The sequence below is a fragment of the Drosophila simulans genome, chromosome 2R (assembly GCF_016746395.2).
Source record: "Drosophila simulans strain w501 chromosome 2R, Prin_Dsim_3.1, whole genome shotgun sequence".
Classification (NCBI taxonomy): Eukaryota; Metazoa; Arthropoda; class Insecta; order Diptera; family Drosophilidae; genus Drosophila; species Drosophila simulans.
Genome location: NC_052521.2, coordinates 3,280,553 through 3,294,153, shown reverse-complemented (window position 1 = coordinate 3,294,153; position 13,601 = coordinate 3,280,553). Strand labels below are relative to the sequence as shown.

Here is a 13,601-nt window from a genome sequence, read left to right as displayed (position 1 = left end):
TCTCATTTCTAATCCCATCAAATTAGCTCTTAAAGTTTTCAATATCTCAACATACCTTTGATGGACATGGCCAGATCGACTCGGTTATTAATGGTAATAACGAATATACTACATACTTTTTAGAGTCGAAAATTTATCTTTTACCTATAATATACTTTTCAGCGAATCTATTACTCTATTTGGCCAAATCGAATTGACTATTGATCCTGATCAAAAATATATATTTATATATATGGTTATATCAAAGACACTAGTGTCTATTCTAGTGTCTGTGGTTATATGGTTAATACGCTTCTTTCTGCCTGTCGCATACTTTTCAACGACTAGAATAATTTAACAATTATTTATACTTTCACATTTCATTTGGTATGCAATCCCATTAGATTTTGGATTACCTTTCAGTTAGAGTATCATTACCGTTATTATCGAACAACCACAGCGATTTCCATTTCTTCGTACATATATAGTAGTCGCCTTCGCACGTCCTCCTGTGCTTCGTCACTACGCGGATTGCCGACCGCAGTGATTTGCTAAGGAAAAGTATAGCACTAACTTTTTTAAATTAAATGTGTGAGTTATTTTATTTGCAGTTGTATAAAAATATTTTGCCTATTAATAGAAATGATATTCCAAGAGTTGTATAATTTAAAATTCTCAAAAATAATTATAAAACATTAAATTATGTTATACAAAGATTTTGTTGGTTTTTAATATACTTAAATAATGTTAAACGTGAATAAATGTCTTTTTTATATGTAATCAAGTAATTTTAATTTTCAATTACATAATGTGCACAGCAAATTGATTAATTAGCGAAATCTTTCGCGGATAAGGCAATATTTATGAACAACTTTAGGTAAGTCGCGATTGTTGACAATACTTCGTTATCTCCTAGATGTTTGACGCCTTGTGACAGATTTCAGTAAGGAGCTCCAACACAATAATTTTAGTTGGGACTAGTAAATGATTAATTCAACTAGAAATATCTATAAATTTAAGCATGCCTTTGTGGGGTACACGTGTGTTAGTTAAAAATATATGTATAAATAGAAAGCATGAGTGCTATTCGCAGTGAGCATTATTTAACTTCCGTTGCTAACGCTAGGATTAGCACAACTATCGCCAATTATTTCCGGTACGTCGGAGGCGCCATCACCATCTATGGGATTCAATTTGGCCGCTGCGGTCATAGCCTCGCGACGCTGACGTTTCATCTCCAGAAGCAGTTTTCTCTGGGCCTCCCTCTTTAAAGCTGCTGCCGAGTTAGGTGGGGGAGGTGCCGAGCCATTCACACGAACGCTGGATGCCTTTCCGGCTGTTTTCACTTGCGAAACACCGACTTTTGACGACTTTGTTGCCTTACTCTTAGTTGGTATGGTGCCCAAATCGGGTTGGTCAGCCACGGACTGTGCTTTTGCCTTCCAGTCGTTACTTTTGAGTTGCTCTATATCAGCAAAAATAGAATCCACGTGCTCCACTTGCAAATAAACCATATCCCAGAATCCTTGTAAGTCATCCAGAGTTGTTGGAAACTTATCCTCTGGTGAGCGATTGAGATTATTGTGGCAAAGACCTAAAATATTAATGTTAGTAACAAGTGGTACGATACTTTGCATTACGCCTACCCTCGAATTGTTTCATTTTCTGCGATACCAAGAGACGGGCCTTACCCGACGCTGATCGCAGTAGCCCAAAGGTATCTTCGGAGATATCTGGATTAGTCTGTAGAGTTCAATGTCGAAAATAATAATCAAAGCAATTGAGATTTTAATCACTATTTAGATCACTTACCGACAAGGCGTCTGCATATTTTTCAGCAAGAGCGGCTAGCACCAACAGACGGGCTTGTTCCTCTTTTAGTATTTTCAGAAAGAAATTTCCGTCCTTAACAACAGCTTCAACAGAAATATTGGAAGTGCTGATGTATTCCTCTGAGGCTAGTTTGGCCATTTTTGTGGATTCGTGGTCTACTTCGTCCGTGGGACCATGGTCTGGACTTGACTCGTTATCTACAAGCAGTACGTCAGGAGCCATGCAAGATCGAGGAGCACTCCTTTTTGGTGACACAGTAGGCAACTGGGCGCGGAACTCTTGACTGAGGTGCCTAAAAACGGGCAGGTCCAGATCTCCATTTAGCCCTGGAGAATGCAACGACTCGTCTATCCTCGCCGTTGTACTCTGAGAGCATTTCTTTTGCAGTTTTTTTCGGAACTCTCCGTAGTCTTTACTGGGGGAGAGCTGCTTGAATTTCCGAGCCAGTTCGGAGCCTTGTAGAGAGTCGATCTCCACATGACCCCTTTCCGATCGCCCTGCAGCATTCGATGGTGACTGACCGTGCTTTTTGGGGCTGTAGAAACCCTGTGCTAATGCACCCGGCCCGTAAAGTCGCTCCACCCGTTGCTTGATGAAACTGCCATTTCCATTGCTGTGACCAGAACCCGAATTGAAATTCCCGCTACTGTCGTTGCTGTTGTTGTTAGGCTCGATGGGTTTGCACTTGGTGGCCGGAGAAGGCATGCTGTGCAGAGTTGGAGTCGCTAGAAAGTGGTTGCGTTTGCAGTACTGTAGACTGCTGGTGGAGGGACGAATCGGGGAAACCTCGCGTGACTTGTTTATGTCCTGCCGAATCTTGGAGTCGTAGGTGGTAAGGTTGGAATAACCGTTGACGCAGCAAGCCAGGTTTAAATAGCTGGGCTTCTTTTCGGGAGCTTCCTGTGAATTTCCTGCAGAAGTCTCGTCGAAATCATTGGAGCTCGGCTCTTGGTCGCACTCCACAATTGCAGGTGACAGCACCATGTGCTCCAGCTCAGTCGACCTGGATTCGACGTAGGCAGGGGTTTTGTGCTGAGGCTGGGCAGGCAAGCTAGGAACACAGCGCTCCCGAAGGTTGGCAGTGAATTCGCGTGTTATGTCCCTTACTGACAGCGGCGTTGGGAAGTTCAGGCTCCCACTGGTATCTGTAATTCGGGGAAGTCAGCCCGAGGTAATCCACAGATGGGTTGCAAGGCGATTGAAGTTGGTTATATCTATATCCACACATAAATATTCACCTGATATATCGGAGGAGTCGGCGTCTACATCCAGTGAACAGCTGCCAATAGAGTCCAGACTGCGATCCATGAAAACTGAGCCTGTTGTATAAAAAGCATTGGACTTAGTTATTCATGCAATTCACACTTCTTAGCCGTAATATGTTAGTGGTTGACCTCCAGAAGGAATAAAAACGTTTCAATTGGTCTAACTTGGTTAGAATCTAAAGAGCCAGACATGTAATTTTTCGGTTTATCTTAATCGGAACACAAAACATAAAATTTCAGAAACGCTCTATCCCCAATGAGATCCATATATTTTGAAACACCAGTCAAAGTCGATAATTTAAGCAGCGCACTACGCCTTCTAAGTTAAGCCTGTGAATGTGTAAGTGTAAGCTTAGCAGATGGGAACAGCTTTAACGGCACTTTGAAAGTTCCGCTTTGCTGGCTTTTCGTTGATGCCTCTCCCAGTTCCCGTACTTTTTCCCTCCCATGGCCCTGTGTGGAATTCATTATGGCACCAACAAACGACACACAACTATTTATAATTCGGCGAGATGAAAAACATAAAGATGTCGGTGGCGTTCGAAGTTTAAAGAACACAACTCCTTTGGTAACAACACACACACGCACTTCGATCTATTTTGGTCGCATAACACAACGTGAAGACTGAGCAGCTTGAGCGTAAGGAAATCCAGCGAATACGTGCCAAGTGAAGTCTTCAATAAACCAATTTACTAATTTCTGAAAACCAATAAAGACTGATCGGTGAATAGCGGTTGTGTTGCCATGACCTGGACATTAAAAAACGCCACTACGCCGACTGCTTCGCATTTTAAGATTAAAGAGTATATGGTATTTTTAGGATGCGTTAAGGTAACGGCGTTAAGATTCTGTTAAAAGTGAAACTGTGAAAAAGTAACACAGAGATGCTTGTATTTAACGATATTTTCAATTCCGCCACTAAAAATAGCTATGTATTTTGACAACAGCCAAGTCTATTTACACAAGACACAGTCCGCCAGCCTGTTTCAATGCTAATTAATAGCAATTTTAAAGCAATGTGCATTAAACTTTCAAGTAGGCCAGACAACAGAGCTGCCATCTTTTTTACAGTTTTAGCTCCGATGCTCGCAATAACTTTTTCACTGCACTTTGAACATTTGATTCATTATATTAAATAGCATTATTTACAATCAACATGTTTGGCCCTCCTTTAAATTAATTAATGAATTCTTTTATATTTGATAAGTATTTTTACCTGACTGTTTCGTTTCAACAACAATAAGGAAGCCATCGCGATAACTTTTGGTCACTTACTTATCGACCCATTGCCAAATCGAAATTTCTTGCTGCCGACGGTAAAATTTTGTTTGTCAAATATGAGGTTAGAAATAAATTTTTTATGTGGAATAAATTAAATTATGTGTGGCCATAAATAGACCACTGAGTAAATAATTTTTTCCCTTAGTCAATAAGATCTGATTTGATATAAAACAAGTGAGAAATTTACATGACTAATAAAGTTATAAAAACACATCCAACAGTTTTTTCCAAAATGTGGTCGTCGCCGTTTTGGGCGGTTTTAGGACGTTAAAGCGGGTGTGGAAAAAAGTTTTTTTGCAAATCGATGTGAAAAAATATCAACACATTTTTCAAAAGTATGGGCGTGACAGCTGTGTGCGGTTTGTGGGAGTGGCAATTATTGTTTTTGGCATATCGAAAAAAATTTACAAATTTTCAAAAATTTGGGGGTGGATGTTTTGCGCGGTTTTTAGGACTTTACAAGACTAATTTAATTATGCAAATATATCCAACAAAATTCAAAAGCGTGGACAGCTTTAGGCGGTTTTACGGCATTAGAGTGGGCGTTGTAAAACGTTTTTTGACAAATCGAAAGAAATTAACAAAACTAAAAAAATAAGAAAAAATATCAAACGAGTGGACGTGGCAGTTTTGGGCGGTTTGTATGCGTTAGAGTGGGCGTGGCAGCATAGGTCAACAAACTTGCGCTGCGTCTATGGGCTTGAACGCAGAATGCTTAATCTCAACATTTTATCATTTATAGTTGCTGAGATCCAGGGGTTCATACAGACATAGCTATTGACTCGGCTATTGATCCGGATCAAGAATATATATACACTATATGGTCGGAATCGCTTTCTTCTGCCTGTTACATACTTTTCTAATATACACTTTTACTGTACGAATAAGTGGTATAATAAATCTCTAGACTCGTTTTCAAGAAATCAAATAGAAAAAGCTTTTTATTATTTTTTTAATTTTTCCATAATTTTTATTTTTGTGTTAGGCACCGCCCCATTAGTACTAAATATATATTCTTATAAGTATACACTTGTATAGCTTGTTCTCCAGAACCATTGTTTTTGAAAATCTTCAATTTTTTATGATCAGTCACAGCAGATTTTGTTTTGTTCGTCACAACGGGGAAGGGACATCCGTTCAGTTATTCGTTCATGGTTTATCAAATACAATACACCCTTTCAATCAAAACGAAAATTTTAAAAATTTGAATATAGCATCAACAAATGTTTACTAAATAATGTACAGGAGTTTCTCAAAATATAATGGATATATAGATATATTTATACGTGCACCATTGTGATGTTTATCGTTTCAACGCCTCTCGATTTTATAATTTTCCCACTTCGTGCAGATAGGCGCCAAGAAGTTTAGTCTAAAAATGGTAGAATTTTAGAAATGAGCCGTGATATACATGGTGCTATCTTACGCCTTCGATGTAATTGTAGATATCGATTTTCTCATTTTGAGAATGGGCACCGTCGTCACATGCGCCCACTGGCACAAGGATAACGTTTTTACCAGTGGCTTCCTGCAATGTTAACGTTACTGGAATAGATCCCCCTTCGCGGGTCATATCTGGTTCTACATTGAAAACATGCTTAATGGCTCTTTTTGCAGCCTCATAATGAGGATGGTTAGGGTCCTCAGTCCAGGGCTTGCCAGCTGAGAGCATTGTAACCTAAAAAAAAGTATTACGTAGAACATAGCGTAGATGAACATTACAAAATACAAACCTTCATTTTGTTCGGCGATCCTCGCTCGGCCCATTTATCATTAAGGTATTTTACAACACACTCCTCAATATGCTTTGGATCTTGGTTGGGGACAAGACGAATAGAGAACTTACCAATAACCTTCTTCGGAATGACAGTTTTTGCGCCTGGCTCATAAAATGCACCTTCAATTCCGTGAACGGAAAGACTGGGATAGCGCCACCTGGCTTGAAGTAACCTTGTTTTATCGCCATTGTGCGGCAGCTGTTCAACACCAATGTCTTTCCTAAAAAGATTAGAGCGTTTCAGAGATTTATGACTTTAGTTAGAGGATAAGATTAACTAACTTGTACTCAGAAACTTCAAAGTCTATGTTCTCATATATAGATTGCTCGTTCTTGATCTGGGGTGCGACCTGTAAGAATGCGAAAAGAATTAAGGTTAAGCAGCCAGGTTTGGGATATACACTGCTTACGTCGCGATCCACACCAGGAACTAGGATTTTCGTATCCTTATCGACAAGTATGCTCAGCAAATGACAAAGATCCGGCATTGCTTCGTGAACTGTGCCCCCAAAAACTCCGCTATGCAAGTCTTTGCTGGAGCATTCCACCTCCACTTGAAAGTATGCCAAACCGCGAAGTCCATATGTCAGGCAAGGGCGTTTTTTTCCAAGCCAGTAGTTATCGGATATGCAAACAAAATCAACATCCGCTAAGAAATTATCTTTACGTTCCAATAACAAGTCATCGAGGCCTTCGCTACCGCTTTCCTCCATCCCCTCAAATACGAATTTAACGTTCACAGGCAGTGCAATGTTGAGCTTCTGATAAGCTTCGATAGCGTGGATCCAGCACAGAACAGGGCCCTTGTCGTCGGATGCTCCGCGTCCAAACAGCTTGCCTTCCACCTCCGTAAGCTCAAAGGGATTGGTGTTCCATCCATCTTCCTTCAGGGCGGGCTGCACATCCAAATGACCGTACACCAACACGGTCTTCTTAGAAGGGTCTTTGCCCAAAGTTCCCAGCAGAACCTTTGGTAGAGGTATAATCTGGCCGTTCGGCAAAGTCTGCTGACCCACATCTGCCAGCTCTGTCTCGGTGCCCAGGGACCTCAGCCGATCCGCAGTCCATTCCACCATACGATCGATCTCGCCTCGCTTTTCGGGCCAGGCTGAAACGGACTGAATACCCACAACGGTTTTTAGGGCCCCGATGTAATCTTCTTTTTTGCCGTCCACAAAGCTTAAAAGAGATTGCGGTTTATGACCATTAGATATGAGTGCACGCTGATAAAAGTGGTGTTATCTAGCCCGAACTAGAGCATTTTGCGGCTAATGGGATAATCATTTAGTGGTTATGTCTGGTTCGCCTTTCCATTCTCGATATTCGAACACAAAGGCGACAAGAGAAAACATTTGCATCAAATTCTAGACATGTCGCCACCATGATCAAATGCAAATTAACAAAGTATTGAGATGTACAGTTGTTGCCATTGTGCACTTTGAGTAAATTATGCATACATATATTGCGTGCCTCCTTAGTAACAAATTCGCCAGACAGCCGAGCTGATTCTTCCAAGTGGTTTTTTATCAACATGGTCTTTGTTTTTTCATACACATATTTGCTTGCAAGTGTGTGTACATGTTTTCATCCTTGCATCTCGATTCAATATCATCTTATTATACTTACGCAAAGAATTTTTGAAGTTCACTTGATAGCTCGGACATCGCGCTTTCTTCTATGGAGTACTGTAACAGCTGTAATGGTCTCCGATCTCTAGCTATTTAAATCTAACCTGCTGTCGGCGCGCGCTTATATTTATAAAACACAAGTAATGGCGGCAGTGTGACCGCGGAAGAGAAATAAAGCTACCAGGCCATAACGCGATTATATACTTAAATATGTGCATAAATTTTTAGCGTATTTCCACAAAAATGCATCCATCATCTGGTTGATATGTTCCATAATAGATGGATTCCATCGCCACATAACTCAGTATATTATTATGTATATATTATCAGTTACTGAATTCAACAATTATTTCACCAATTTACATAAGTACACAACACAGTTTGATCCAAAAGATAGTTATAGCTAAAAACGAAATGGTTATGAAAAACTTAATAAGAAACTACTAATATTTACGGGGTGACATATAAATTATATTATTTATATTATTATTTATTATTATTAATTATACTTTTAAAGACGTGTCCCAGTCGCAATTTTATTTTTTTAAATGCAATAATTGGATAAATAGTAATTTGTGTGTCTTAAACGGTATTTTGCAATTTAATAGAAACACCGATGCTTCCATGTTTTGTGAAAAATGTTTTAAGTCTTTATCATTACAGTTTTTGTTTATATTTTTTAAGACGGTTACTTATAAAACGACAACCAAGAATCATTACATTTGCGTATTTTAAATAACATTTTCACTTGTGTAAAAGAAAACATGAAATATTTTAAAAATTGAAATTTGGTGACGCGATTTGTTTAGTATTTTTTCCTCATGTTCTACGCTATAGGGCTTACTTTTGATTTACATAGGCTGAAAACAAGGACCTTAGGGATTAAAAATAGGTCCGATAAAGTTGGATATAATTTTATAATTTATACCTTCCTCTAGAGGCCTATGCTAAACCTATGTGAAAAAAAAAATTGAGGGGGATCGGTTCATAAGTGTACGCTTAGTCTTGGTCACTAACATCAAATTATCGAACTATATCGAGAAAAACGCGTTTAAGCTAATTTTTCTGTAATACTGCAGTGATATTTTGACGACGCGACTTTACATATTATATAAATGTGGTTAAGATCAGGTATGCTAAACTTTTTTGTTGGAACAGTGGAATATTATTTATTATTATTAAGTGGGTTTGTAGGTGTACTGCGACCCAGTCGGATCTATTGTACTACCCCTTCATGACTCAAAGATCCCACTGAAGTCCAATGCACTGGGTAAATGCCAGAATTTTATTGGGTTCAGGCCTGCAATTGTTTCCCGTGGGACTACATACATGCCCAGGAGTTTGTTCCTCTTGATGGCCAGCGCCATGTAATCACATATAATATGTGCAGAGTTCTCCTCCTCCATGCAGCAGAAGCTACAGAGTTCACTGTCTGCAATGCCAAGGTCATGAATATTTTATGGTTATAATCACGGAAGAGAATCTTAGACTGCCTAAGTCCTGGTAGGTGTTCCCAGAAGGACAGACGTGCTTCTTCCTCTCGTGACTTCAGTAACTCTTCACCACTATGGTGACCAACATCTCAGCTTTCCTGAGCGCCTTTATGGCTGCTTGACTATCAGACAATATAACAATGTCCCTGCCACGATAGTTCGTTTGCAGATTAAACTCCGCACAGCGTCCAATAGCACAGACTTCAGCTTGAAAAAAGCTGGTGTATCTGCTCATTGATTCGTGGTATTTCGACCTGGGGCCTACAACCCCCAGCCCACTTCCCTCGTCGGTGAGGGATCCGTCTGTATACCACTTTATTGTTTGTGGTTTCATAGGGTGTACTTTCCCCATTTTATTTATAATAGATTACGTAATCCTGTGAACAGCAGTCGGACACAACTCTGAGTTATGCTCTGTAACCTAATCTTTCGTAGGATCCATTTTTATTAAGCTCGCAACTGTCATATCGCCGGTCAACATCGCCGCATATCTTGGTAGAAATTAGATCTCGGGAAGACAGAAAAAACCTCATAAGAGAGGGTTTGTATGCAGGAAGCTTAACCCTATTATAGAAGCCAAAAGTATGAATGCTGACTAGAGAATACAGAACCAATGTTTTAAAAGTTTTGATAAATTGGTTTAAAAGAATGACGTTTCAGGTTTTAATTAATATATCAACTGTTGACTTTGGTGCCTTAAAGGGAAGCATCGAGCTCTAAAATTTCAAGTCTTTTCTTTCAGTATTAGTAATCAAAAATACACATTGTAGAAACATTTTAAATTATGTAATCCGTTGTTTAATCCTATTAATTAGGTGTGAAAGTACGAGTATGCCGCATGCCTAAATAGGAAAAATTCAATTTTAAGTCACTATGGAACAGCAAACGAAGAAACCTCTTATCAAGTGATGCACTTATAGAAAGATAGCGCAAAACTAAGGTAATTGCATAGCAAGACCTTCAAAAAATATATGGTTACAACTTGCAAGAGAGCAATGTATTATATTTATATTTCGTCACAAAAGTCAATATCGGGACTTTTTTCACTTGATTTTCCCGTTGGCGTGGAAAAAAAATGCTTGTCAAACCGATAGACAAATAATAATGAAAAACTGCTTATTTTTGTTTTTTAACATTTTTTAAAAACTTGTGCGTGGCAGTTTTGCACGCTTTCTAGATTTCATAGTTTCCAAGATCTCGACGTTCATACGGACGTACAGACAAACGGACATGGTCCGAACGACGCCACTAGTGATCATGGTCAAGAATATATATACTATATAGAGTCGGAAACGCTACCCTCAATCTGTTACATTATTTTAAGCATATAGTATATACTTTTACATTACGACTAACGGGTACAATTACAAAATGATGAGAAAAAACATTTCAATTTAAATGGAATGCCCTTACTGAAGGGGGAGTAATGCTTCGGGAGTAGTTATCATACTTGAGGGAGTCCAATAAATTTAAATAAAACGGTAAGCAGAGTTATTAGCACAATACTAAAGATACTAAAATAATAGTACAATACTAAAATTGCATGGTTCAACAGCGAAACCCTTGAAAGCTCCTAAGACTATTAGGAAATTTTCGAAGTTAACAATTTAGTGTGTATGCTGTTTGATACAAACTGTTATTTTACAGTTCTGAATATTTGTATCTGTGAAAAACATCTCAAAACCCCGCAAATCTAGTAGTTATAATAAAGATAGGGAAAGATTATCTACAGTGAATGCTTGGAAGATTCCATATCATGAACAAAAGTGGCTTAAAACTTAATAATGAAAACGAAAAACGTTTTTTCAGGACACCAAAATAACTATTTGTTGTACATAGACCAGCATACTGACATTTTCATTAGAAAAAGTTCCCCAAAAAAAAGAATTTTTTAACAGATTTTTTGAATATTTAAGAAGTAGGAGGAAGCGTTTCCGCACCTATAAAATATACGTATAAATTCGTTATCACTAGTCAAAATGATCTAGCTGTGTCTGTCCGTATGGACCACTGAAACTTGGAGGGAACTATAAAACCTAGGCTGCGCATGTTTGTTCCAAAATGTTCTCGTCCATCTTGCCAATTTCAATAGTTATGCTTGCCCAAAGGTCGCAAAAATCTGTCACTTTCAAAATTGTTTAAGATGTTTTGATATGCTTTATTAATTTAGTTTTCTAGACAATTATTTGAAATTTATGCTTCGCACTCCCCACAAGCATAACGGATAGTAATTAATTTCAATCAATTCCTTACGAAATTAAATCATTAGAAAATGTGGCTACCAAGGATATTGTTAAAAAGATTGCTATAAAGTCGACATCTCGGAAAGTATAAATTTCTTAAGACTGATATATAGCCTGCAGATTCTAGTGAGTTGAACAACCATAACGCCTTTTCTGTCTGGCAACCACATGCTTGTTTTGCAAATCGTATAAAGTATTTTGGTTCGCTTGCATCAGAAGAAGCAAATATTTATTTCTTCATTGTTAATGAATTCCTCCTCTATAGCTTAAGGCTATTAAACTGTAACTTGGTGCTGCGAGCGAATCATCAGCTATCTCTATATCTGGATACCGTTTCTTATTTATTTGTCGAAATGCATCTCTTGTTCGGGCTGTGTCAAAAAAGCCATGAGTTGACTTTGTTTTTTCTGTGCCGTAGATTGGCCTTGGTATTTTACACGACCTTAAGACAGTTCATTCGATATGTAGTACTTTATACATACATTTGTTAGGAATTCGTTGTTTTGAACTCTTGCATATGATATATTGATTTTAGTCTGAAGTGTGCAACGCAGTGGAGTTGACACATGCGGCCATTTGAAGTATAGTCTTTTTTAAGCTGATATCTACATGTATATAACTTTCCCAAAAGTCAGAGCAGGCTGCGTCGAACCACTATATTATACATGTAGCTGGCATAAGGGTAGTCGGAAAAAATAGAGAAAAATGTTTCTTCTTTGTTTTCGATAATACTGTATGTATTTTAACTATAAATCTTTCATGGAAACAGTCAAGACAATTATCAAAAATTTTAAAAATGTTATCATAGTTTCGTTATTATACCCCTTACTCGTAGAGTAAGGGTATACTAGATGAAAAGTATGTAACAGTCAGAAGGAAGCGACTATGTAAAATATATATATTCTTGATCAGGATCAATAGCCAAGTCGATCTGACCATGTCCGTCTGTCCGTTTGAACGTCGAGATCTCAGGAACTAGAAAAGCTAGAATGTTAAGTTTCAGAATAAAGATTTTAGAGACAAAGACGCAGCGAAAGTTTGTTGACACATGTTGCCACGCCCATAAACCACGCCCACACTTTTGGAAAATGTGTTAATATTTGTTTACATTTTGATTAGTCTTGTAAATTTCTATTTATATTTCTATCTATGCCCCACCCACATTTTTGAAAAATTGTTGAATGTTTTTTCATATTTTTATTAGTCGCTTAAATTTCCACTCCACCGAACCGGTCACGCTCACACTTTGGAACGATATTTAAATTTTTTGTCATTTAATTTCCCAATATCTATCGATATCCCAGAAAAATGAAATTTCGCGTTCGCATTCACACTAGCTGAGTAACGGGTATCTGATAGTCGTGGAACTCGACTATAGCATTCTTGTTTTTGATTTGATGTTCGGTATATAATGGTTTCTTTTAAATAAACATATATTTAAGGGAAGGGTATAAAAGCTTTGACCTTCCATAGCCCACTTCCTCTCTTGTTTTGTTTTTTATTTTCCCTAATAACTTGGCTAAAGTTACTTTTTAACACTTTAATTTTTTCGTTCTTCTTCAGACGCCAAAAAAAACAATTTTAAAAAAATCTTGACGTAAATTCTAACTTTTTTCGTGTACATGTGTAAGAGCCCCTCAAGGTATGTTTAAATTTAAATTAAATATTGCTCTTGTACATTCCATTTTATTCGTATGTATGGTTCACCAGAAACAATTTGGTGACGACTACCAAGAATTTCGTGTTTTATGGCGAATCAAATTATTTGCATACCTCGGAATCACTTGCGAACACTCTCGAACTAAAAGCCAGCATTGTGTATGCGAGAGCCAAATCGCTCTTTAAGGCCCGAAACCAGACTCTGAAACCACAATTAATTAGTAATAGCGCCCACTAGAGCCCGAAATAGCCCTACTAAAAATGTAAAGCCCCTAGAATGCGCAAGACAAATTAAGCCGCGCCGCCAGACGAACGGAAGACTTCTTCTGAGCCGACCGAGCGCTGAGGCCCGCAGAGACCCGCCTGAAGCTTTGCCGCTTCTTCAGAGACGTGTCGTGGTGAGACTACTGAGCCCAAGAGCCCCACCAAACGAAAGTGAACAT

General features: G+C 38.4%; 2 protein-coding genes across 6 annotated transcripts; both read right to left on the bottom strand.

Annotated features, from left to right (window-relative positions):
- Positions 1–679: 679 nt before the first annotated feature.
- On the bottom strand, positions 680–3,903 carry LOC27207977. Of its 5 annotated transcripts, none has more exons than XM_016183602.3 (5): positions 3,827–3,903; positions 3,051–3,131; positions 1,792–2,957; positions 1,626–1,722; positions 680–1,573 (listed from the first exon to the last, which is right to left on the bottom strand). In XM_016183602.3, exons 2-5 carry the CDS (start codon positions 3,118–3,120, stop codon positions 1,083–1,085), a joined length of 1,824 nt encoding a protein of 607 aa, XP_016026043.1. In that variant the 5' UTR covers positions 3,121–3,131; positions 3,827–3,903; the 3' UTR covers positions 680–1,082. The 5 variants fall into 5 exon arrangements, with proteins under 5 accessions (XP_016026043.1, XP_016026042.1, XP_016026041.1 ...); XM_016183601.3 differs by having other exon boundaries at positions 3,666–3,883; XM_016183600.3 differs by having other exon boundaries at positions 3,742–3,883.
- Positions 3,904–5,561: 1,658 nt separating this feature from the next.
- LOC6733165 (cytosolic non-specific dipeptidase) lies at positions 5,562–7,951 on the bottom strand. Its single transcript, XM_016167507.2, has 6 exons — positions 7,762–7,951; positions 6,546–7,314; positions 6,418–6,485; positions 6,092–6,356; positions 5,785–6,036; positions 5,562–5,730 (listed from the first exon to the last, which is right to left on the bottom strand). Exons 1-6 carry the CDS (start codon positions 7,797–7,799, stop codon positions 5,686–5,688), a joined length of 1,437 nt encoding a protein of 478 aa, XP_016026040.1. The 5' UTR covers positions 7,800–7,951; the 3' UTR covers positions 5,562–5,685.
- Between the last annotated feature and the right edge of the window lie 5,650 nt (positions 7,952–13,601).